Source organism: Hyperoodon ampullatus (genome assembly GCF_949752795.1).
Source record: "Hyperoodon ampullatus genome assembly, chromosome: 13".
Lineage (NCBI taxonomy): Eukaryota > Metazoa > Chordata > Mammalia > Artiodactyla > Ziphiidae > Hyperoodon > Hyperoodon ampullatus.
The window spans coordinates 47,640,158-47,663,035 of NC_136926.1; the positions used below are offsets into that span (position 1 = coordinate 47,640,158).

Below are 22,878 nucleotides of genomic sequence, written 5' to 3' on the forward strand. Positions count from 1 at the left end.
GGAGAAGAAAGGTATGCTAAAAATGACTTCTTAAATATTCATTTTGATACAGTAGATTACTAATTGCATTGATGAAAAATATTTAAATGTCACGGTGTCTCTTCTGAGGTCCAAGCTATGAGGTGATCTCTAAATGTATTTAACAGACACTGTTGCAAAGGCATGTGTGATCACCTTACACTCATGGTGTAATCCTAGTGCAACCAAGGTATTCACCAGCAATTCACCTGGAATTCAGGAACACAAACACAACAAAACCCCAGATAACCCAAAAAAAGTTCCTGAGAGAAAATAATTACATCATCACACCAGGTCTTTAGAACATTATATTTCATAAAAGACAATGATAAAAAAGTACAAACATTTCCATGAGAAGCAAAAAAAAAAAAAAAAAAAAGAAAAAAAATGAGAGTACAAGAAATTACTAGCATTTATTTCAGTGCATTTATATAGAAGCCTTTCAGATCTTAATAAATAAAATAATCTTAAGTACACTTCCTTTTTCTGATAAACACCATGACCATTTTAGTTCTCTCATTGGCATATCTGCAAATAAAAGATAATAAATCTAGAGTACCAGTATTTGTCTGAAAAGTACACAACGAAATACAAAAGAGATAAGCAAAGGCCAAATAAAATGACACAAAGTCTGCTTTCACGTGTACAGAGCCTCCAAAAGAAGGAGAATATTGTATTGGATATTTTCCCATTTTGTTTTAAAATGGATATCAACATCTTGGCTGGGAAAGGAGAATGAGCAAGCTTTAATACATTTTTGTATTTACATAATATTGCAAATAAGGTTTTCTTACTGAACACCTTTTCACAAAATACAAACAGAAATTTATAATTAGACTTAAAAAATATTCATTAAACCCCAGTTTTGGCAAAGACTTAAATGACCATCTACACTGTGAATGAGACATAATGTTACAGCAAATGTGTACACTTTTTCCTTTTCTTTTCTACAAACAGGCCCATTAATCATTACTACTTTCTCTAGTTGAAAGGCACTATATAAGTTTCCCAGTAGGGCCATAAGGAGCTCATAACTGTGTCCACATATATACATTTCTTGACTTTCTGAGACTAAGAAATACAACACATAAGTTATCAGAGGATGTTTTCATAATTTTAGAAAGGTTTCAACTTGCTTGACTTGATTTGTTTAGAAATGGAATATTTTTTCTGTAGACGTACCTAGCATTGCACCTGATAGAGTAGGTAATCAATACATGTTCACTAATAAATCAACCAAACTATAAAGATAGTTTGCATTTGCAATGTATTTGTTAATTTTTATGGAATACAGTTATTTTTATACAATGAAGATAACTGGGCAAAGCTATGTCACTTATATGCAAACATATAAAAGCTACTATTTATAGGCAACAATCAATTTGAGGTCTGCACTTAAAAAGAAAATAAAAACAAACAAAAGACAAAAAGCAAACTACTGAGATGGCTTTCAAAGGATGACACACCGTATTCAAAACTGAAAAAAGCAGAATATTCATGGCCCACTCCTAAAACAAAAATTACTACTAGATTTAATCCAAGAAAATAAGACAAATACTAGTAGAACGGAGTTCTCTTGAAACTATAAAAATGTGTATCAAAATGAGAAGATTCCAAAATGTGGGCAGCTCCATATTAAAGAGAAAAATATGTTTTCCTAAGAAGACTCAGAAACAGCCCTAATTTCCCCCATGACTAAAATATTTAAGTATTATTGGGTTAACTATGCTCCTATGCCCCTAGTATCTTGTTAGTGATCAACAAATGTTAACTTTCCCAACCTACTTTCTTTCATTTCATCAAATTAAAAAACTACATTGGCTATGAGAGACAGAAAGTGAATAGATACACAATTTAAGAACAAATACCTTGCTTTTCAGAAGGTTTGATTTTTCATTATTCTGAGTTACCAGCAAAGAAATGAAAAACAAATATTTTGGAAATATTTCTAAGAAATAAATGTAGAAAAATTCTGCTTGGTATCAGAATAGAGAGCTATCAGTTTTCTCAAAGTGTAAGAATTTCAGTTATTTTATGATTTGGTTTGTGGTCATTTGTGTTACTAATATTTGCCATAGAAAATGACAACTTCAAAATTAAATTTACAACCTGAGAGATAAATAACCATATTTCTGTGTTAGATGAATAATCCATTTCTATTGTTCCTCATGTTGTTGAAGATTCACTTTATAGATACTTAAATTTTTGTTTTAAATTTGTGAAAATATCTTAAGATATTTTAAAGAATCTTTGGTTAACCATAATTGATAATTTTCAAAGTAAGGATACTGTTTGGTTTTGCTATGAAAATGCCATCCAAATTTAAGAGTAAGTAATATACTTGATGTCAGGTAGAGAAACCTGTTTTTAGGGAAGTGTCTTATTAACACCAATGCATTTAAATAACTGATAATGTATTTTAATATAATTCTATTAATTTATGCTTTTGTGAGGAAATTAACACCAGACATGTGATATCTTAAAAGTGAAAAAAAATACATGTAGTTTGAATGAAATTGGCTGACATTAAAAAGGATCCTTCCAAACTTGAAATCCTATGAGACTAATAATCAAACTTAAAATTTGTTTTTATCTACTAAGCATTTATCTTCATAAAAATAGAACATTTAATTTCTTACTAATAGTATAATTCATTTGTATATTTTAAGTACTACCGGGTTTTCCATAACTCAATCTTTTAAAAAACTGTTTTGCTTTTTTTAAATGAAGATTTTTTTTTTTTTGGCTCTTCTGAACTGGAAATAATAAAAGCGCTGCTCACTATGAATTAAAAAAATACAATGTACAACCACACGCAACCTTGGGAACATTTTTTGAGGCACAAAATCCCTGACACTTACACCAGAGGTACATGAGAGATGTTTAACATAAAGAGGTCCTTTATATCATGTCACATCATAACTTTTAAGATTTTCTTGGTAATACTCATGCAATATACACAAACAATATGGTTGTGATTTAGCAAAATCCGATGAGATTGCAAGCAAGGGGAAAAAAAGAGGTAATCCTCCGTAGGAAGAAAAGCTAAGTCCTTTCTTCTTACCCTTTAAAACCCTAAGGAAGCTGTGACTTCTTCCACACAAAAAGCTGAAGGTATAAAGCTCAAAACTAGTATAACAGTGTACTGTATTAGTTGGCTGTCAATTATTGACAGTTCCTTCATTTCACACAAGGTTAACCTTTGTTTAGTGACATAAATTTACATTGTTTTATTCCATGCAAATAAAAAAATGTTTATAAAAGTCCCATAAAGGCATAACCCATTACATGCAAAACTGCCAACACATCTTGTTTCTCAACAATTTGAACACATTAATTTATATCACATATGTACAAAATATGTTTAAATGGAAATAAAGCATTCTCTTGAATTAAATTATAGATTTTAGTATAAAAATTTTCTCTTTGTAGGGAGCTCTCTTGACTGCCAGACTTAAGCAACAGCATCTGGTCTCTGCAGTGCTCGCCATGGGGTGTGTCTCAGGACAGAGGATGGGTGGGTGGAAGAAGGCTGACTGTATACAATCCCACAAGTAAACACTGAGAACACAGGCTCTTCTTCTCACCACCCAGGGCACTGTGACACATCCATTCACTGACCTCCATTAAGAGTGCACTCCAAGTTCCCGATCCAGCATTGTGGTCTATCTTGCCATGAGAGCTACTTCTTTTAATAGTCTTCAATTGGAGCTAACTCTGGCATGAGGTTTACAGATATATTTGTATACAACCTATCAACCAGTATTTTTGGCGTATATACTAAATTGTTCAACCCATCGATGTACTGGCGCTCTTTTGAGTATCTTAGTAATTTATACCTATAGCATTAGAGAAAAAAATTAAAAGTAACAGAAACATGTTTGAAAAGAAAAATTGATGAGGAATATGCTCAAGGTCATTCTTATCATTAAAGCACTTAAAGCTCTGTACAATTTTTGGTTCTTACGCATAATTAAAAATCTTTCTAGACCATTATTATAAATTAACATTTTTACTAGTCTTAAAATGCTACCTGAAAAAAGTTATTTTGCACTCTTACACATTAGATATCCTTAGGAAATAAAATGAATTATGCTTTATGTTAAGGAAACATTTTCACATAAATAATTAACTGGGCTCTTTAATATTACAGGAATACATATATGTGTGTGTGTATGTAGGTATATGTATATGTATATCTCTTCAAAACAAGCACAAAATGCTTTACTTTTATAAACAAAAATGATATCGACAGAAAATTCCCTTCAGAAGTTTTTTGTGGGGAGTGCAATGCATTTTTAAAAAATCTTTCATAATTAAATAATTTTGAAACCTTGATATCTAAAGATGATATTAAACTTACCGTCCTAAGAACTGGACTTCACCTCGATGGTGATGAGGAATAGACTTGTATTTTCCCAGGTCACCCTCTGGTCTTGTTACATTATATCCAGCATAGTGAACCCTACAATACAACATACAGAAATGAAAATACATTAAGAAATAAAATCTAACATAAAAATAGATTGAGTTCAATTTAAAACGCAAAAGAATGCTCTAATGTACGCACTGTCAGTAATTTCAAAAGGGTACTACTCTCAATAAAAAAGGGAGAAACATAACATAGGATTTAGGAACCTCAAAAATTTTCCACCCCAAAGAATCCTTTCCTGGAATAGAAAAGTATTGTTTACTTAATAGAAAGGAAATTTATAGAAATTCCATTATTAAGCAATTTGTACCTCAACATACCTATTCCAGAGGTCATCGTCTTCTCCTCCCCATCCCCAGAAGGCATTAGGAAAACCATTGATCTTTCTGAACTGTTCCACTGTCAGTCCACTTACACCGCCAAAAAACTCTTTATAAGGAAGACTAAAAAAGAAAGCAGAATATAGCATTCTACAAATGAAATCAAAACTGTCTGCCATATGAAATCGAGTTTTCAGTCTTTTACATGTTTTGCAAAATATACCCCTACTTCCATATAAACAATTATGTTGATTAAATCATATTCTGGGAAATGTAAAGTACACCAAGAAACAAAACATCTTTACACTCTAGTGAAACAAGTACATCTAACTGTGTTATGCAAAACACCTGTGGTAACTGAAATTTAATATTTAGTATTGTTACTTTATAAGACTCAAAACCTAGTGTTCAAAAATGGTCTACTTTCACACCAAAAGTAGACTTGATCAATAGCTGCTAAGGCAATGTTAGATGCTACTAAGCTAATTTCCTAAATTAATTGATCTTAATTTATTAAATACATTATTTATCATAGAGACTAGGATAAATATAAATTAGTAAAAACAAGTCTAGCATTTAATTTTGAAAAAACTAGCTGCCTATTCCTGTAATGATCTTCTCTGTTTGGACTACACTCCCAAAATATTCATGGATATTTACAAATATATTTATTTTTAATGCACTAATATTTAGAAGAATGACAATTTTTTGAGATGTAATTGACCCTGTATTAGTTTCAGATGTACAACATAATGATTTGATATATGTATATACTGCAAAACGATTACCACAATATGTCTGGTTATCATCCATCACCATGCATAGCTACTTTTTTCTCATTATGAGAGCTTTCAAGAGCTACTCTCTTAGCAACTCTCAAGTATACAGTACAGTATTTGTTAACTAGAGTCACCTTGTTATACATTACATCCCCAGCACTTGTCTTGTAACTAGAATTTTGTACCTGTTGATCCCCTTCACCCACCCCCAACCCCTGCCTCTGGCAACCAAAATCTGTTCTCTTTATCTACAAGTTCGGGTTTGTTGTTTTTTTTTTTTTGATTCTGCATATAAGTGAGATCATACAGTACTTGCCTTTCTCTGAGAAATGACTATATTTTTAAATCTGAATTTTATTTTCCTTACCTTTCTCTAACTCATCCTCCATGGAATTTGTCAAAGTTGTTTGTTTAGAAACAGACAGGTTTTCTGATGTTGAGGCAGCATCCCTAGACTTGCAGTCCTGAATAAATTCCTGTGGTCCCAAATGTGCTACTGGGGAGCCAGGTGCCAGAGCCCCTGAATAGACGAGGCCAATGTGGAGGAACAGCAGAGAAAACACGACCACACGCAGCCTCTGAAAATCACTCTGAGGGAAGTCTGGCCAGGACTAAAGCAAAGCTGCCTCAGAGGAAGAAAGGGGGCAGATTTCACTTTTTTGTTTTAAGGACTCTGGATTCACTCTCTGCAGGGAGGAAGTGCTGTGTGCCAGCTGGGACCTTGTGTGGCCACAGAAGATGAGAGAGGCAGCTCCCACAGAGAACTCTAGGCTGCAGGAGAAAGCAATCCTGGTCCCACACTGGGCCAAAGGCACCCCAAGACAGTAACAGCAATACTGACCCCAAAGTCTACCACGGTGCCCCAGGGTACCTCACGAGGCTTGCACTGGGGAAGTTAGGTTCTAGTTATGATACCAGTTGGGGTCCAGTAGGGCCAATAAGTGCTCATGGCACCACTGTGTTTCCCACACCAGTTGCATTATGCTTGCCCAGGCTAGTGGTTTGGGAGAAACCTGAAATCAGTAGATAGGTAAAAATGGATAAGTGTGTGTGTGTGTTCACTGACATGTATAAATTGCCAAGCACGTTAATTCCATTTAGTGTTCTGCTTAAAAGCAGAAACAATCAACTGCACTATACCCAGAATAGAAAAAGATTAGATAAAATGAAGGTGTAATAGATAAAGAACAGAAAATGGAAGCTTGACAAACACAAATCTAGTAGTGTTTACCCGACACTGTCCAAAGGGAGAGAGACACTGCTCTGGGGACCTGAGCTTTCTGGTCGGCAGCCTTCACGGTGTGGGCACCACTGTGGGCAGGGACACCTCATCACACTCCAGCCCATGCACTGTCCGGCCCGTTCCCTGCTCTGCTGCCATTCTCTCTAATTTCTATTCCGACTTCCAAGATACCCTATGCACCCTGGGATTAGTCTAGGTAGATATGAATATTTTACGGATTAGAAATTAATATCTTCAAATAAAAAATTAATTTAGAATTCTTAGTTTATATGACATTTATGATCATCTTTTAGTAAAAATCAATTATGCTCAATTTAATTTGACTCTAGTGGGCTGACTAAAATTGAGTTTCTAGAAGTGCTAAGAATCAGGTCCTGAACCTGGATGACCCTCCCAAGGTAACGCCAGACTTGGATTTCAGAAACCATGGTAATAAGGAAAAGGTTTTCTAATGATGACAACAACCAGTCTAAAAAAACAAAACAAAACAAAAAAAGGCACTCTTCCTGTTTCAGCGCTAATTCACCTGGTCTCATCACTGAGACTTTTTGCTTCTCTAACTCAACAGGTGAGGCAGCAGGCAAAACAGTGATGAAGGCAACACCTCCCCTGCTCCAGGCTACTTTCTCTCCTCTCCACTTCCATGAGTCAATGAAAACTGTGATCCCTTTCCCAAATTAGACCTTTAATGTCAATTTAAGTCACTGTCACAGCTCCAATGACAGTATCATTTCAAGGCATCTCCAGTCAGAGAACGAAAAAATGTTTCTTATTATCAAAGGCAGGTCAAGAATCCACAGCTTAGGAAGAAGAAAATATACTGCAGAAGAGCGGGCCTTCACTGCACGGGAACAACCCTGGGGGAGGGGAAGAGAGGGGAGCCAACCTGTGCTGTGTTCCTACCTGCGGCAGCCCAGCGCCTGGGATCTCGCAGAACCCATGGATGGGCTCTAGTACTCCCTGAACAAGGAAACCAGTGTTCAGAGATCCAAGGCCTAAGATGCAAATCCAAGCCCTCTAACTGCTAAGCGTGAAAATCAGAAGTTAGGTCCACATTTCCTTGACCGTAGAAACCAGGCTCTATTTCCCACCACCCCAAGCTGAAACCTGTGTGTGAGGAAGTGACTGGATGTACCACAAGCGACCCTACATCCCGGCTCCCTGGGAGGATGGGCTGGAGTTAAAGATACTCTCTAGGCTCTTGAGCCCTCTCAGATCCAGGCACATAATGCTGCTACCATTTCAATGATATGATTTTGCAGGTGTGCTGCAAAAGAAGAGTGTACATTACTTACATATACATGTATTTATCCAGCTTGGCTGCAAAGTGACGTGGCATTTCTCCACATCCGTAATAGTTTCGGTCATTTTCAGGTAGATGATCCACATCGTGGAAGATTACACAGTCCCAGACACTGTCTTTCATGGCCTCTTTGAAGCCCACATTGAAGAGCATTGCACGGTTAAAAGGCTGTGTGCCAGTCTTCACAAAGACAAAAACAGAAATATACTCAGGCTTTGCCATGACTTTTTTCTATACCTTTATAACTTGTTGAATCATGGTCAAATACTAACAATAAATACATATAAACCAAATTGATAAAATAATAAACATGTTTCAGGATTTTCAAATATACTATTTAAATTATTACATAATTTTATACTTTGGTAACACACAAGAAAACACTGTTATTATCAGGGCCACTGGTAGATCATCAAATTTATATAATGATATAATTCATGTTTCTGTTTTACTTCAAATGTATCAGGATATAGATTATTTATGACCAGGAAAAAAAATAAAGCCATTGAAAATAATATAGGTTGTATTTTTTAGCAAAGCTTTCCATATGGTGTCCAGACTAAAAGAAGCAGGAAGCAAAGTAACTCAAGAAGCAGTAACCCTTCTCTTATATAACAAGGCCAGGGAGGGCTAACTTTGTATTACTAATGCTTATAATAGAGACAAAGGCATTTTCAGAGACAAAAACAATTGGAACATATTACACAAAACCCAATTTCCTTTATTATAACCATTTTCCTTTATTCCTAGGGAAAATAAAGTGTCCAGACAACAGTTTCTATTTTTATTATTCTTGTTTATGATAAAGACCAAGAGCATTTGAAGGGACAAAAAAAGTGGGAACTTATTACACAGAACCCAACTTCCTATATAATGACCACTTCCCTTTACTTATGAGGAAAATTATATTAAGGTGCATTGGCAATAAAAGGTTTCATGCTACAGCTAAAGAAAATTAAAGAGCAATTTACCTATGCCTTGGCAATATTTCTCAAAATCATTTCCAAAACATAAAACAAAAAAGGATTATGAAAGAAGTGAATGAGAGGCACAATGCAGTCATCACCAGAGTGCTCCCTCAAAAGGGAAAAATAACTAATTTTTAGTCCTGGGTCCTGCACTAACTTGAGGTAATAGAAATCACTTTACTTTTTATAGCTTTTCCTCACCAATGAAATGGAGAGAATAAAAAGGAAAGGCAGCTAAATTATAATATTATTACTGGTACATCATCAGTTTGAACAAATGACTTTCCTTTAAGATTTAAAAAACTGTTTTCATTAAATGTGGACATAACACTTAATGGCTTATAATAAAAATAAGAAGTTTTATGTCTAACCCACCTTCATCTTCCAAAAGCAATACATTTACACACCTCTAGTAGTTTATTCTGGTACTTATCTCCTCATTTCAAGGTAATGAGAGTTTTGATATCCCCTTGCCTCATTAAGTTTTTAGACACTATTGATTTCTTACCATGGTCATTGAGGATTTATACCTCCCCATTCACTGCCCCCCATCCATTCTCCCAACAGAGTTATGTCATAATTTTTTGTTAAGTCAATGGTATTTGCATTATTATCACTGTATATATATGAGTGTTGAGTAAATTATGATTCTGTTTTCTTTCTCAAACTGAGATTCGTAAGTGTCTTCTGTTTTCTTACTTTTCTATTATAAGTATAACTTTGTACAAAAGCCCCAGCAGGCATGCCCTGTATTTTTTAATAATTGATGCAATCATTGAAACACATCAAACCATTTATCGATTCCTCCTCCAACCACCCCCCAAGCCCAACTCCAGCTGCCACTGCCCTCGCATCTTGCTCCAGTCTTGACTCGTCTGACCATGTGCAACTATCATCCTGGGCCTCCTCTTTCATTCCCTACATCATCGGTGTCCTTTACTTGGCTCTCTCAATTTGCTGAGGAACATCCTTCAGCAGCTTCCTATCTCAGGATCCACGGGAGAAAAAAGAAATATCTATGTATCTATATATATACACACACACATAGATATTATACATATATATATATATATTTTTTTTTTAGCCAATGAATGACTGAAAATGCCACCAATCTACCCTCACACTTGATTGACATTCTGACTGGGTAAAAACTTCTATGTAAGAATTACTTTCCCGTAGAATTTTAAAGGCATGTGGCTCCACAGTCTTCTAGGTATCAGCACTGCTGAGTAGGTTCATATGATTCTGATACATAATCACTGGTAATTTTTCCTACAGAACCTTTTTGATACCTTCCCTTTTTAATTTGCATTCTAAAGTTTCAAAATAATATGCTTTAAAGCTCTATATTTTATTCATGTGTACATGTGGACCCCTTTAATCTGAAGACTCATGTTTTTCCTTCTGGAAAATATTCTTATTTCTTTGGTCATTTTACTCCACCCCAACCCCGTTTTTTTCCTGCTATATTTTTTCAGAACTCTGATTAGTAAGTGTACTTGTTATCTACTGATATGTAACAAATCACAGCAAAACTAGTGGCTAATAAAACCATAGTCATTTATTATGCTCAAAGCACCTGTGATAGGAAATTCTGACAGCACGGCAAAGATCCCTGATCACTGCTCCATGATGTCTGGGCATCAGCTGGCAGATCCACTTCCAAGAGGATTCAGTCACACAGCCAGCAAGATGACGCTGGCAAGTCAGTTCTTCTCCACAGGGTTGCTTGAGTGTCCTCATGACATGGCAGCTGGCTTCCCCAAGAGCAAGTGATCCAACAGACCAAAGCAGAAGCAGCAATGTCTTTTATGACCTAGCTTCAAAAATCACACACTGTCACTCTGCAGTGTGGTTGTCCACACAAGTCAGCCCTTATTCATTGTGGCAGGAGACCATACAAGGAGGCAAGGATCCTTGGGGACCACCTTGGAGGTGATTACCCCTGTGAGGCATTGATATTCTTAATTTCTCCTGCTTTGGTTCTAGTTTAAAGAGTTATCTTCTTAAGTTTATCTTCCAGCCATTCTATTGAAAGTTTTGTTTTACTTATCACATTTTCTTTTATGATAACTTTTTTATTCTGATTGTTCTTTGTGGTGTTTTCATTTCACAGATGCATTATCTTTCCTTCACTCTCTGTGGACAGTGATGATGAGTTTTTATTACTGTTTATTTCATTTTTTAAAAAAAATGTTCTCTGTCCCCTCCACTGTCTATATTTTCTATAATCCCTTTTCTTGGATTGGTTTTGTCTTCTTTTGTGGGAACCCTTCACCCCCCATTCACGGTTGAGAGCAAGGCACTAAAAAGCTGAGGGGAACCTCCACATACGTATGTGAGGTTGTGGCACAGCACTCTTGGCTGCACACACACCACACACGCACACGCATGTACACGAGCAAATCCCTAAGCCAAACTGAAACAGAAACAGAAGCCCCAACCCTCCTCGCCAGCGCTCTGTGTGCCACAGCTCAGAAAATGGCAACACACTCCTTCACGATAAAAACCCTGCGTCCTGGTTGACCATTCTCCGTTGCTCACAACGTACGTCCACTTCAACAGCAAATAATCTGACTTCTAAACCCAGTGTAGCCCAAACCCAGCCACTGCTCACCTCCCTCCAACACCACCGTGGCCTGAGTCAGCATCTTCTGCTGCCTGGCCCGCGGCAGAAGCTCCCGCTCAGTCTACTCTCCGCACCGTCATCTTCTCCAAAGACCATTAGATTACGCCATTCCTCTACTCAGAAGCCTCCAGCACCTTCTCACCTTCCGCGGACAACCCAAGTCCTCCCCCAGGTTCTTCATTACCTGCGTCTCTCCCACCTATGATTTCCTCCCTCACGTCTTTCTTCGCTTGTCGCTCCAGCAACACTGACCACTTTGCACAAACACACCGTGCGCTCTCCTGTCCTGCCTGGAACACACATCCCCGAACGTCAGCATGGGCTGCTCCTTTGTTCAGGGCCGCTCCCACCTCACCTCCTCCGAGAGCCTTCCGTAAACACTCTGAAGGAAAGAGCACATCTCCCTGCCCCTACCGCTCTCTCTGCCCCGACTCTTAGCTCCGGGCACCACCTGACATACCCCACGATTATTTACTGCCCTCCTTCCCTCACGAGAACGAGAGGCCTCACCTGGCTTGTCCCCTGTCTCCCCTTTGTTGAATGAATGAAAGCGGGCTCCATGGAGGTGATAAAGTGAGGAACTGGCCTCTTCCTCTGGAGACTTCCCAACATTAGACCAGGCATTGTCTCCCTGGGGCTAAGCTACTTCTCAAGTGAAGAGGCCGCTCATGCCCTGCCTCAGTTGAAGGGGTTGGGGGGATTCACACCGAACGACTGGCTTCAAACAGCCAGACAAGGAGAAGGACAGAGGGCACTTGGGGTCCGCAGGCAACCCGACTCTGCTCTGAGGTGCCAGAGTTTGGCTGCATCAGCACCGGAAGGACCCGCGCTGGTTTCTCCGAGGAGAAACTTTTCATTTTCTACAAGATACAACAGAGTAATCACCTGGCAGCACAAGCCAACTTAAGAAACTAGGGATCTGACTGTTCTGCAATCAAACTTTTAAACAATCCCTTAGTTTAGCCCAGTGCTTCAGTTCATCTTTCAAGGGCTGAGATGTGCAGGGGGGCTTTGTCCAGCAGACTGACTCAATCCTTGTCACCATCCCCCTTGACAGCACGCGGGTCTGAGCCCCCTGTGCTGGGCTAAGGGAAGGCGTGTCCGTGCTCCACCTGCCTCTTGACTCTCAGAGATGGGCTGAATCACTCAACTACTTCCATCTCTTTGTCTTTATAGTTTAATAACTCATTAAAAGTTCTTTTCTTTCATTCATTTTAGGAGTCTGGAAAGGAAAAGAGGGAAATATGTTGTACCCCCTTCTATATTTAACTGTGAGTTCTGAGCTGCTCGTCAAAGGCTTAGCCCTTCTGGCACCAGTCCAGCAGGAAAATGACTCTTCTATTTCATATGTGGTAAAGATGTTTCTAGCTCAAAACCACAACACACTATCAAACATACAGGCCTGAATTAATATTGATCAAGGCTAAGATTCAGACTTAAGACGTTTATAAAATATGGACCTTAGCTGCTCTGCAGACTTCTTCATCACATACACAAAATAATTCAATGGTGTGGACTCGCAGGAGAAAATGCCTTTAAAAACACAGAGGCAGATATCTCATCCAACACATTATGAAGACTGAAGTTTCAAAAAAGAAAACTAGCCGTTGGTAAAACGGATCTAGAAGTTTATAACTATGGCTATCATGAAAGTAGCTAAAATTTTTTATTTACTATCAGGTTAAAAAAAGTTAATTTTCATAATATAGGTGATTGCATTAAAAAGCACGTATGCCCTATATACATCATTATATGAACAGGAAACAGACCTTAAAAGGGTGATTTACACACAGAGAACTATAAGTTACATTAAATACCCAGTACTTCCAGGGGGAAAAATAGAGGCAAAAAAGCTAAGAGTGAGAAAATAAAATTCAAAAAATAAATAAATAAATAAATAAAAGGTAGAATCAGCCACAAAGGACGTGGGAAAACACACTAACTGTAACAATCTTAGGAAGAGAATCTGAATATTTTCTAATATTTCAAAAACAAACAAAAACATCCCAGAGGCATCTAATATAAGCTAGGTCACTTTCTGTCTACTGATAAATAAAGAAATACATTTTTAGTCAGATTTAGTAAAAAGAAGGACCAATCAGGATAAAATGAGGTCATCAATGTCAAAACCGAAAGTATCCAAATTACAATGTATTCTAAACATGAACAAAATGCACTTTAGAAATACTATATAGCAATCAGTGACAAAATTCAGCAAGGACCCTAGTGTTTGGGAAGTGGGGCTGGGGAGAGACCAAGGAAGAAATCCAAGATGACACCTTAAGTACAAAAGCAGGTGATGACAGAAGTAGAAAAACATAGAAGTACAGAAAATACCTCCAAAGGGTTTAAATAAGTCTGAAAGAAACTGTACATACGGAATACTGATATTAAAGTATTTACAGAGAAAAAAATAGCTGATAATATGAATAACTATACATATATTTCACTTTAATAGGTAAGACATTAGATGATTTAAAATGATAGGAACACACCAACTGATAAAAGGATTAACAAAATGTGGTATACACAATTAACAGGCTCAATCCAAAATGGAATTTTACCCAAATATGAAACCAAGGATTAACCTTAAACTACACACTTTTAATCACACAGTATCTAAGAGTTTACTACGTTCTAGTATACCTAGGTACCATTTTGAAAAATATTCTCACCTGTTCAATGACATAAAAGGCAAATTCCAGCCGCTGCTTTTGGAGCATTGGAATCAGATGCAAGAAAAAAATTGGAAGATGTTCATGGCGATTACGGAAAGGAATGAGAACTGCCACCTTTAAAACAAAAGAGTCACATATGTAAATAAATACAGCAGCAAGCCCTAGAGGTAAAAGATAAAAACTGACCCTTGAGATTCTCTTACTCATGAATTTTCTCACCAGAGATCCAACAATGGGCAAAAACAGACAAGGCCCTTGCCTTTGTGCCATTTAAGCTCTTGTGAACCTGGAGAGGTATAAATGGGCTCTGAAGGCCGTTCTAGGGATTGTGGTCCTTATCCTATGAAAACCATGAAAGTCGTGGCAAGATTTTAAAAGAGTGATAAAATCAGCTTTGGTGATGGCAAACACTACTATGAAGAGCAGTGTAAAGCAGATTGGAGAAAACCACAAGTGGGCTCAGGGAGCTGGTTAGAGATTAATGCAAAGTCAAGACAAGAGGTAATGGTAGCTTGAACAGAGGCCGGGTGGAGGACAAGAAGAGAAGTACATAAATTTTTGAAACATTGAAGAGGTAAATGAATAGGATTTGTTCCTGGAATGGATATAAGGAGGGAGGGAGAGGGATGTGTCGAGACTGATTTCTAGGTTTTAAAGTAGATCATAAATAATAAGTTTATGGGTTTTAAATTGAATTTAAAAGAGATTCCACCTGAATATCTAGTATCTAACATGGCTTACCTAGTCTAGAGATATTTTTGAAAAATATAACAGATATATCATGGAATATAAATGAAGTTTGATAATTATATTAATATAATATTTTTCATCTAATCAAAATGCACAATTAAATTTTTGATACACTGCATGTTTATTTCAGTGGTAGGATAATATTCAGTTTAAAATTGATAATAAAATTATGTTAAAATGTTAAGCTCAACAAAAAAGATAAGGTAAACAAGCACAAGCATCAGAGAAATTCATCCCTTAAATAAACCAAAGAAATGTGTATCTTATGTAATCAAAAAAAAATTAACGGGAATTAAAATGGTTTCTCAGTAGATCAATCCTTCTTCTAATAAGAAAAAAAATGATCGAGACTCTCAAAATCAAGACTAAAAATCACTGTTTACAAAGTGTGCTACTATAATATGGGAATAAATGAATGATGATCAATCATCACTTACTCAAGTCCTCCTTCCTGGATCCAAACTTCATCATACAAGTCAAGTGACCCTACAATTCAGATTTTGCCCTTGAAAAAGCTAAAATGTTTTCTAACCATGGCTTTTCTTAGCAATTTCTGAGCTAAGCTAGCCTTATTATAATTGTGAATTTTCTAAAAACTGAAATTAGAACAAATAAGTTTTCTACAGATTATAAATTCTAAAATCAGAAGACCTAAATAGGCATTTCTCTAAAGAAGACATACAGATGGCCAACAGGCACATAAAAAGATACTCAACATCGCTAATTATTAGAGAAATGCAAATCAAAACTACAATTGAGGTATCACCTCACACCAGTCAGAAGAGCCATGATCAAAAAGTTTAAAAATAACAAATGCTTGAGAGGGTATGGAGAAAAGGGACCCCTCCTACACTTGTTGGTGGGAATGGAAATTGGTGCAGCCACTATGGAAAACAGTATGGAGGTTCCTTAAAACACTAAAAATAGAGCTACCACATGATCCTGCAATCCCATTCCTGGGCATATATCTGGAAAAGATGAAAACTCTAATTCAAAAAGATACATGCACCCCAATGTTCATAGCAGCACTATTTACAATAACCAAAACATGGAAGCAACCTAAGTGTCCGTCAACAGATGAATGGCTAAAGAAGATGTGGCATATATACACAATTGAATATTAGCCATAGAAAAGAATGAAATATTTGCCATTTGCAGCAACATGGATGGACCTAGAGATTATCATACTAAGTGAAGTAAATCAGACAGACAAAAACAGATATTATATGATATTACTTATATGTGGAATCTAAAAAATGATACAAATGAATCTATATACAAAATAGAAACAGGCTCACAGATGTAGAAAAGAAACTTATGGTTACCAAAGGGGAAAGGGGAGGAGAGGGATAAATTAGGAGTATGGGATTAACAGATTCACACTACTATATATAAAATAGACAAGCAACAAGGATTTACTGTATAGCGTAGGGAACTATATTCAGTATCTTTTAATAACCTATAATGGAAAAGAATCTGAAAAGGAATATATATTCACTTTGCTGTACACCTGAATGAATCACTTTGCTGTATACCTGAAACTAACATAATGTTGTAAATCAACTATAGTTCAATTAAAAAATGCCAAAAAAATTACAAATTCCAAAATCATTAGATTTTCAAAGAACATAAGAATCAAAATATGTCTAATAACAATGTCTATGTGTCATTCTATATTTTGGATTTCTAAATACAGCCTAATAAACTGGTTAAACAGAAAATTATGTAACAACATTAAACATAGGACTTATTAAAATTTCAACTATACCAAATAAATTTTACTGATGAATGAATAAATGCAAATAATTGACAATGCATAGGTTTAGGATCTGATCCTACTTGTAAAATCAGGACATGACATTAGATGTAGTCAGTAGAAAATAGTAACATTTACCTGTGTATTTTACATTACCAAGATCATTCATGAGGGAAAATTTTAAATTATTAAAATAGTTTTATTTTAAAAGAGAACAATACCTGGTTTCATAAAATTGAAGACGTCTAAACTAAAAACTCCACCACTAATTTTCCCTTAATGATGATGAGATAGTGGAAAAGAGAAAGAGACAATGGCTGTTCTGAGGCTGATATTTTCATGTCTACGTTGATTCACATTTGGTAAGTGGTAGGAACCAAAGAGGCTCTGGTGCCTCTGCCAGCCCCACTCTGGGTCCCATTCTTCTTTGGTGTGCTCCATAAGGTGGCTCTCGGCTTATGAGCCTGAGGACCACGAGGCTACAGAACAATACGGAACCCACATCTAAGAGTCCCTCCTGTACCCCACACAACGGCCACGGTTGGTGCTGAGCACTCCCTTCTGACTGAGGAGACTTGCTGACAGGCCTCAGTATCCACTGTTGGCATCTCCACGGAATTCCCAAATCTATACAACTCCCAAAGCAGTTCAGGAACCCCTAAGTTTACTCTTAGGATAGGAAACTGCTATGAAAGTGAAAGAAGAAAAAGGAGTTAGATGGCAAGTACAAATCCCTACCACTGACCTTATCTGAAATATATCAGTGCGATAACTTCTAGCAAAATTAGAGCCGAGCTCGCCCTTCTTGGTTTTGAATTTGGCCACAAGTTGGCTGCCTATGATGTAAATGGGCTATAAAAGCAGTTAAGGGAGCCGGAGGAAGATGGCGGAAGAGTAAGACGCGGAGATCACCTTCCTCCCCACAGATACATCAGAAATTCATCTACACGTGGAACAACTCCAACAGAACACCTACTGAACGCTGACAGAAGACCTCAGACCCCCCAAAAGGCAAGAAACTCCCCACATACCTGGGTAGGTCAAAAGAAAAAAAGAATAAACAGAGACAATAGGATATGGACGGGACCTGCACCAGTGGGAGGGAGCCGTGAAGGAGGGAAGGTTTCTACACACTACAAGCCCCTTCGAGGGCGGAGACTGCAGGTGGCGGAGGGGGAAAGCTTCGGAGTAGCGGAGGAGAGCACAGCAACAGGGGTGTGGAGGGCAAAGCAGAGAGATTTTGGCACAGAGGATCGGTGCCCTCAGGCACACACCAGCCCGAGAGACTTGTCTGCTCGGCCGCCAGGGCGGGCGGGGCTGGGAGCTGAGGCTCGGGTATCGGCTTTCAGTCGGAGCGCAGGGAGAGGTCTGGGGCTGGCGGCAGGAAGAGACCCTGAAGGGGTTAGTGCTAGCCCGGAGGGAGTCCGGGGAAAGGGTCTGGAGCTACCGGAGAGGCAAGAGACTTTTTTCCCTTTTGTTGCCTGGTGCGCGAGGAGAGGGCATTCCCCTCCCTCCCCTCTGCCTGAGTGAGCCAGAGCCCCCGAATCAGCGGCTCCTTTAAACCCGTCCTGTCTGAGCGAAGAACGGACGCCCTCCGGCGACCTACGCGCAGAGGCGGGGCCAGGTCCAAGGCTGAGACCCGGGAGCTGTGAGAGCAGAGACAGGGAAATCTCTCTGTGCAGCCTCCGAGGCAGCGGATTAAAGCTCCACGGTCCATTTGATGTGCCCTGCGTCTGTGGAGTGCATGAATGGACAGCGAATCATCCCAAATTGAGGAAGTGGACCTTGAGGACAAGATTTAAGACTTTCCCCCCCTTTTTTTTCCTCTTTTTACAACGAATTATCCCAAATTAAGGAGGTGGACTTAGCAAGATTTCAGACTTTTCACCCTTTTCCTCTTTTTACAACGAATTATCCCAAATCGAGGAGGTGGACTTGGAGAGCAAGATTTTTGATTTTTCCCCCTGCTCTCTTTTTGTGAATGTGTATGTGTAATCTTCTGTGTAAGATTCTCTCTGTATAGCTTTGCTTCCACCATATGTCCCAGGGTTCTTTCGGTCCGTGTTTTTTTTCAATAATTACTTTTTAATTTTAATAACGCTACTATATTTCATACTTTATTCTATTTTACTTTACCTGCTCTTTCTTTTTTTCCTCCCTTCCCTTCCTCCCTCCCTCCCTCCGCTCCTCCTTTCCTTCTTTCTTTTTCTTTCCTCCATCCCTCCCTCCCTCCCACCCTTCTTCTTTCCACTTTCTTTTTCTTTCCTTCCTCCCTCCCTCCCTCCTGTCTTTCTTTCTTTCTTTCCTTCCTCCCTCCCTCCCTCTCTTCTTCCATTCACTCTTCCTTTTGCTTTCATTCCTCCCTCCCTCCCTCCTTTCTTTCCTTTCTTTCCATCCTTCCTCCCTCCCTCCTTTCTTTCTTTCTTACTTCCTTCCTTCCTTACTTCCCTTCTTCCTTTCTTTCAATCTCTCTTTCTTTCTTCTACTAATTATTTCTTTCTACTTTTTCTCACTGTTATTCTGAGCCGGGTGGATGAAAGGCTCTTGGTGCTGCAGCAAGGAGTTAGTGCTGTGCCTCTGAAGTGGGAGAGCCAACTTCAGGACACGGGTCCACAAGAGACCTCCCAGCTCCACATAATATCAAGCAGCGAAAATCTCCCAGGGATCTCCATCTCAACACCAGCACCCAGCTTCAGTCAACGACCAGCAAGCTACAGTGCTGGTCACCCTATGCCAAGCAACTAGCAAGGCAGGAACACAACCCCACCCATTAGCAGAGAGGATACCTAAAAACATAATAAGGCCACAGGCACCCCAAAACACACCACCAGACGTGGACCTGTCCACCAGAAAGACAAGATCGAGCTTCAACCACCAGAACACAGGCATTAGTCCCCCCCACCAGGAAGCCTACACAACCTACTGAAACAACCTTAGCCACGGGGGACAGACACCAAAAACAACGGGAACTACGAATCTGCAGCCTGCAAAAAGGAGACCCCAAACACAGTAACATAAGCAAAATGAGAAAGCAGAAAAACACACAGCAGGTGAAGGAGCAAGATAAAAACCTACCAGACCTAACAAATGAAGAGGTAACAGGCAGTCTACCTGAAAAAGAATTCAGAATAATGATAGTAAAGCTGATCCAAGATTCTATTTCCCAGATCCAAAATCTTGGAAATAGAATAGACAATATGCAAGAAACAGTTAACAAGGACCTAGAAGAACTAAAGATGAATCAAGCATCGATTAAAAACACAATAAATGAAATGAAAAATACTCTAGATGGGATCAATAGCAGAATAACTGAGGCAGAAGAACGGATAAGTGAGGTGGAAGATAAAATAGTGGAAATAACTGATGCAGAGAAAAATAAAGAAAAAAGAATGAAAAGAACAGAGGACAGTCTCAGAGACCTCTGGGACAACATTAAACGCACCAACATTCGAATTATAGGGGTTCCAGAAGAAGAAGAGAAAAAGAAAGGGACTGAGAAAATATTTGAAGAGATTATAGTTGAAAACTTCCCTAATATGGGAAAGGAAATAGTTAATCAAGTCCAGGAGGCACAGAGAGTCCCATACAGAATAAATCCAAGAAGAAATACGCCAAGACACATATTAATCAAACTGTCAAAAATTAAACACAAAGAAATCATATTAAAAGCAGCAAGGGAAAAACAACAAATAACACACAAGGGAATCCCCATCAGGTTAACAGCTGATCTCTCAGCAGAAACTCTACAAGCCAGAAGGGAGTGGCAGGACATAATTAAAGTGATGAAGGAGAGAAACCTGCAACCAAGATTACTCTACCCAGCAAGGATCTCATTCAGATTTGATGGAGAAATTAAAACGTTTACAGACAAGCAAAAGTTGAGAGAGTTCAGCACCACCAAACCAGCTTTACAACAAATGCTAAAGGAACTTCTCTAGGCAAGAAACACAACAGAAGGACTATACCTACAATAACGAACCCAAAGCCATTAAGGAAATGGGAATAGGAACATACATATCAATAATTACCTTAAATGTAAATGGACTAAATGCTCCCACCAAAAGACACAGAGTGGCTGAATGGATACAAAAACAAGACCCATATATATGCTGTCTACAAGAGACCCACTTCAGACCTAGAGACACATACAGATTGAAAGTAAGGGGATGGAAAAAGATATTCCATGCAAATGGAAATCAAAAGAAAGCTGGAGTAGCAATTCTTATATCAGACAAAATAGACTTTAAAATAAAGACTATTAGAAGAGACAAAGAAGGACACTACATAACGATAAAGGGATCGATCCAAGAAGAAGATATAACAATTGTAAATATTTATGCACCCAACATAGGAGCACCTCAATACATAAGGCAAATACTAACAGCCATAAAAGGGGAAATCGACAGTAACACAATCATAGTAGGGGACTTTAACACCCCACTTTCACCAATGGACAGATCATCCAAAATGAAAATAAATAAGGAAACACAAGCTTTAAATGATACATTAAACAAGATGGACTTAATTGATATTTATAGGACATTCCACCCAAAAACAACAGAATACACATTTTTCTCAAGTGCTCATGGAACATTCTCCAGGATAGATCATATCTTGGGTCACAAATCAAGCCTTGGTAAATTTAAGAAAATTGAAATTGTATCAAGTATCTTTTCCGACCACAATGCTATGAGACTAGACATCAATTACAGGAAAAGATCTGTAAAAAAATACAAACACATGGAGGCTAAACAATACACTACTCAATAATGAAGTGATCACTGAAGAAATCAAAGAGGAAATTAAGAAATACTTAGAAACAAATGACAATGGAGACACGACGACCCAAAACCTATGGGACGCAGCAAAAGCAGTTCTAAGGGGGAAGTTTATAGCAATACAATCCCACCTTAAGAAACAGGAAACGTTTCGAGTAAACAACCTGACCCTGCACCTAAAGCAATTAGAGAAAGAAGAACAAAAAACCCCCAAAGTTAGCAGAAGGAAAGAAATCATAAAGATCAGATCAGAAATAAATGAAAAAGAAATGAAGGAAACGATAGCAAAGATCAACCAAACTAAAAGCTGGTTCTTTGAGAAGATAAACAAAATTGACAAACCATTAGCCAGACTCATCAAGAAAAGAAGGGAGAAGACTCAAATCAGTAGAATTAGAAATGAAAAAGGAGAAGTAACAACTGACACTGCAGAAATACAAAAGATCATGAGAGATTACTATAAGCAACTCTATGCCAATAAAATGGACAACCTGGAAGAAATGGACAAATTCTTAGAAATGCACAACCTACCAAGACTGACTCAGGAAGAAATAGAAAATATGAATAGACCAATCACAAGCACTGAAATTGAAACTGTGATTAAAAATCTTCCATCAAACAAAAGCCCAGGACCAGATGGCTTCACAGGCGAATTCTATCAAACATTTAGAGAAGAGCTAACACCCATCCTTCTCAAACTCTTCCAAACAATATCAGAGGAAGGAACACTCCCAAACTCATTCTACGAGGCCACCATCACCTTGATACCAAAACCAGGCAAGGATGTCACAAAGAAAGAAAACTACAGGCCAATATCACTGATGAACATAGATGCAAAAATCCTCAACAAAATACTAGCAAACAGAATCCAACAGCACATTAAAAGGATCATACACCATGATCAAGTGGGGTTTATTCCAGGAATGCAAGGATTCTTCAATATATGCAAATCAATCAATGTGATACACCATATTAACAAGTTGAAGGAGAAAAACCATATGATCATCTCAATAGATGCAGAGAAAGCTTTCGACAAAATTCAACACCCATTTATGATAAAAACCCTGCAGAAAGTAGGCATAGAGGGAACTTTCCTCAACATAATAAAGGCCATATATGACAAACCCACAGCCAACATTGTCCTCAATGGTGAAAAACTGAAACCATTTCCACTAAGATCAGGAACAAGACAAGGCTGCCCACTCTCACCACTCTTATTCAACA

General features: G+C 38.0%; 1 protein-coding gene across 3 annotated transcripts in view; it reads right to left on the bottom strand.

The window, feature by feature from the left end:
- Window positions 1-3,709: 3,709 nt before the first annotated feature.
- B4GALT6 (beta-1,4-galactosyltransferase 6) overlaps window positions 3,710-22,878 on the bottom strand; it is a gene marked incomplete at both ends in the record, with an annotated part of 69,648 nt that continues 50,479 nt past the window's right edge. For all 3 annotated transcript variants that reach the window (XM_079718260.1, XM_079718259.1, XM_079718258.1), the window contains 5 exons: window positions 3,710-3,857; window positions 4,382-4,483; window positions 4,771-4,893; window positions 8,088-8,275; window positions 14,368-14,484. In XM_079718260.1, the coding sequence (XP_079574386.1) occupies window positions 3,710-3,857; window positions 4,382-4,483; window positions 4,771-4,893; window positions 8,088-8,275; window positions 14,368-14,484 (678 nt within the window). The remainder of the gene's footprint in view (window positions 3,858-4,381; window positions 4,484-4,770; window positions 4,894-8,087; window positions 8,276-14,367; window positions 14,485-22,878) is intronic.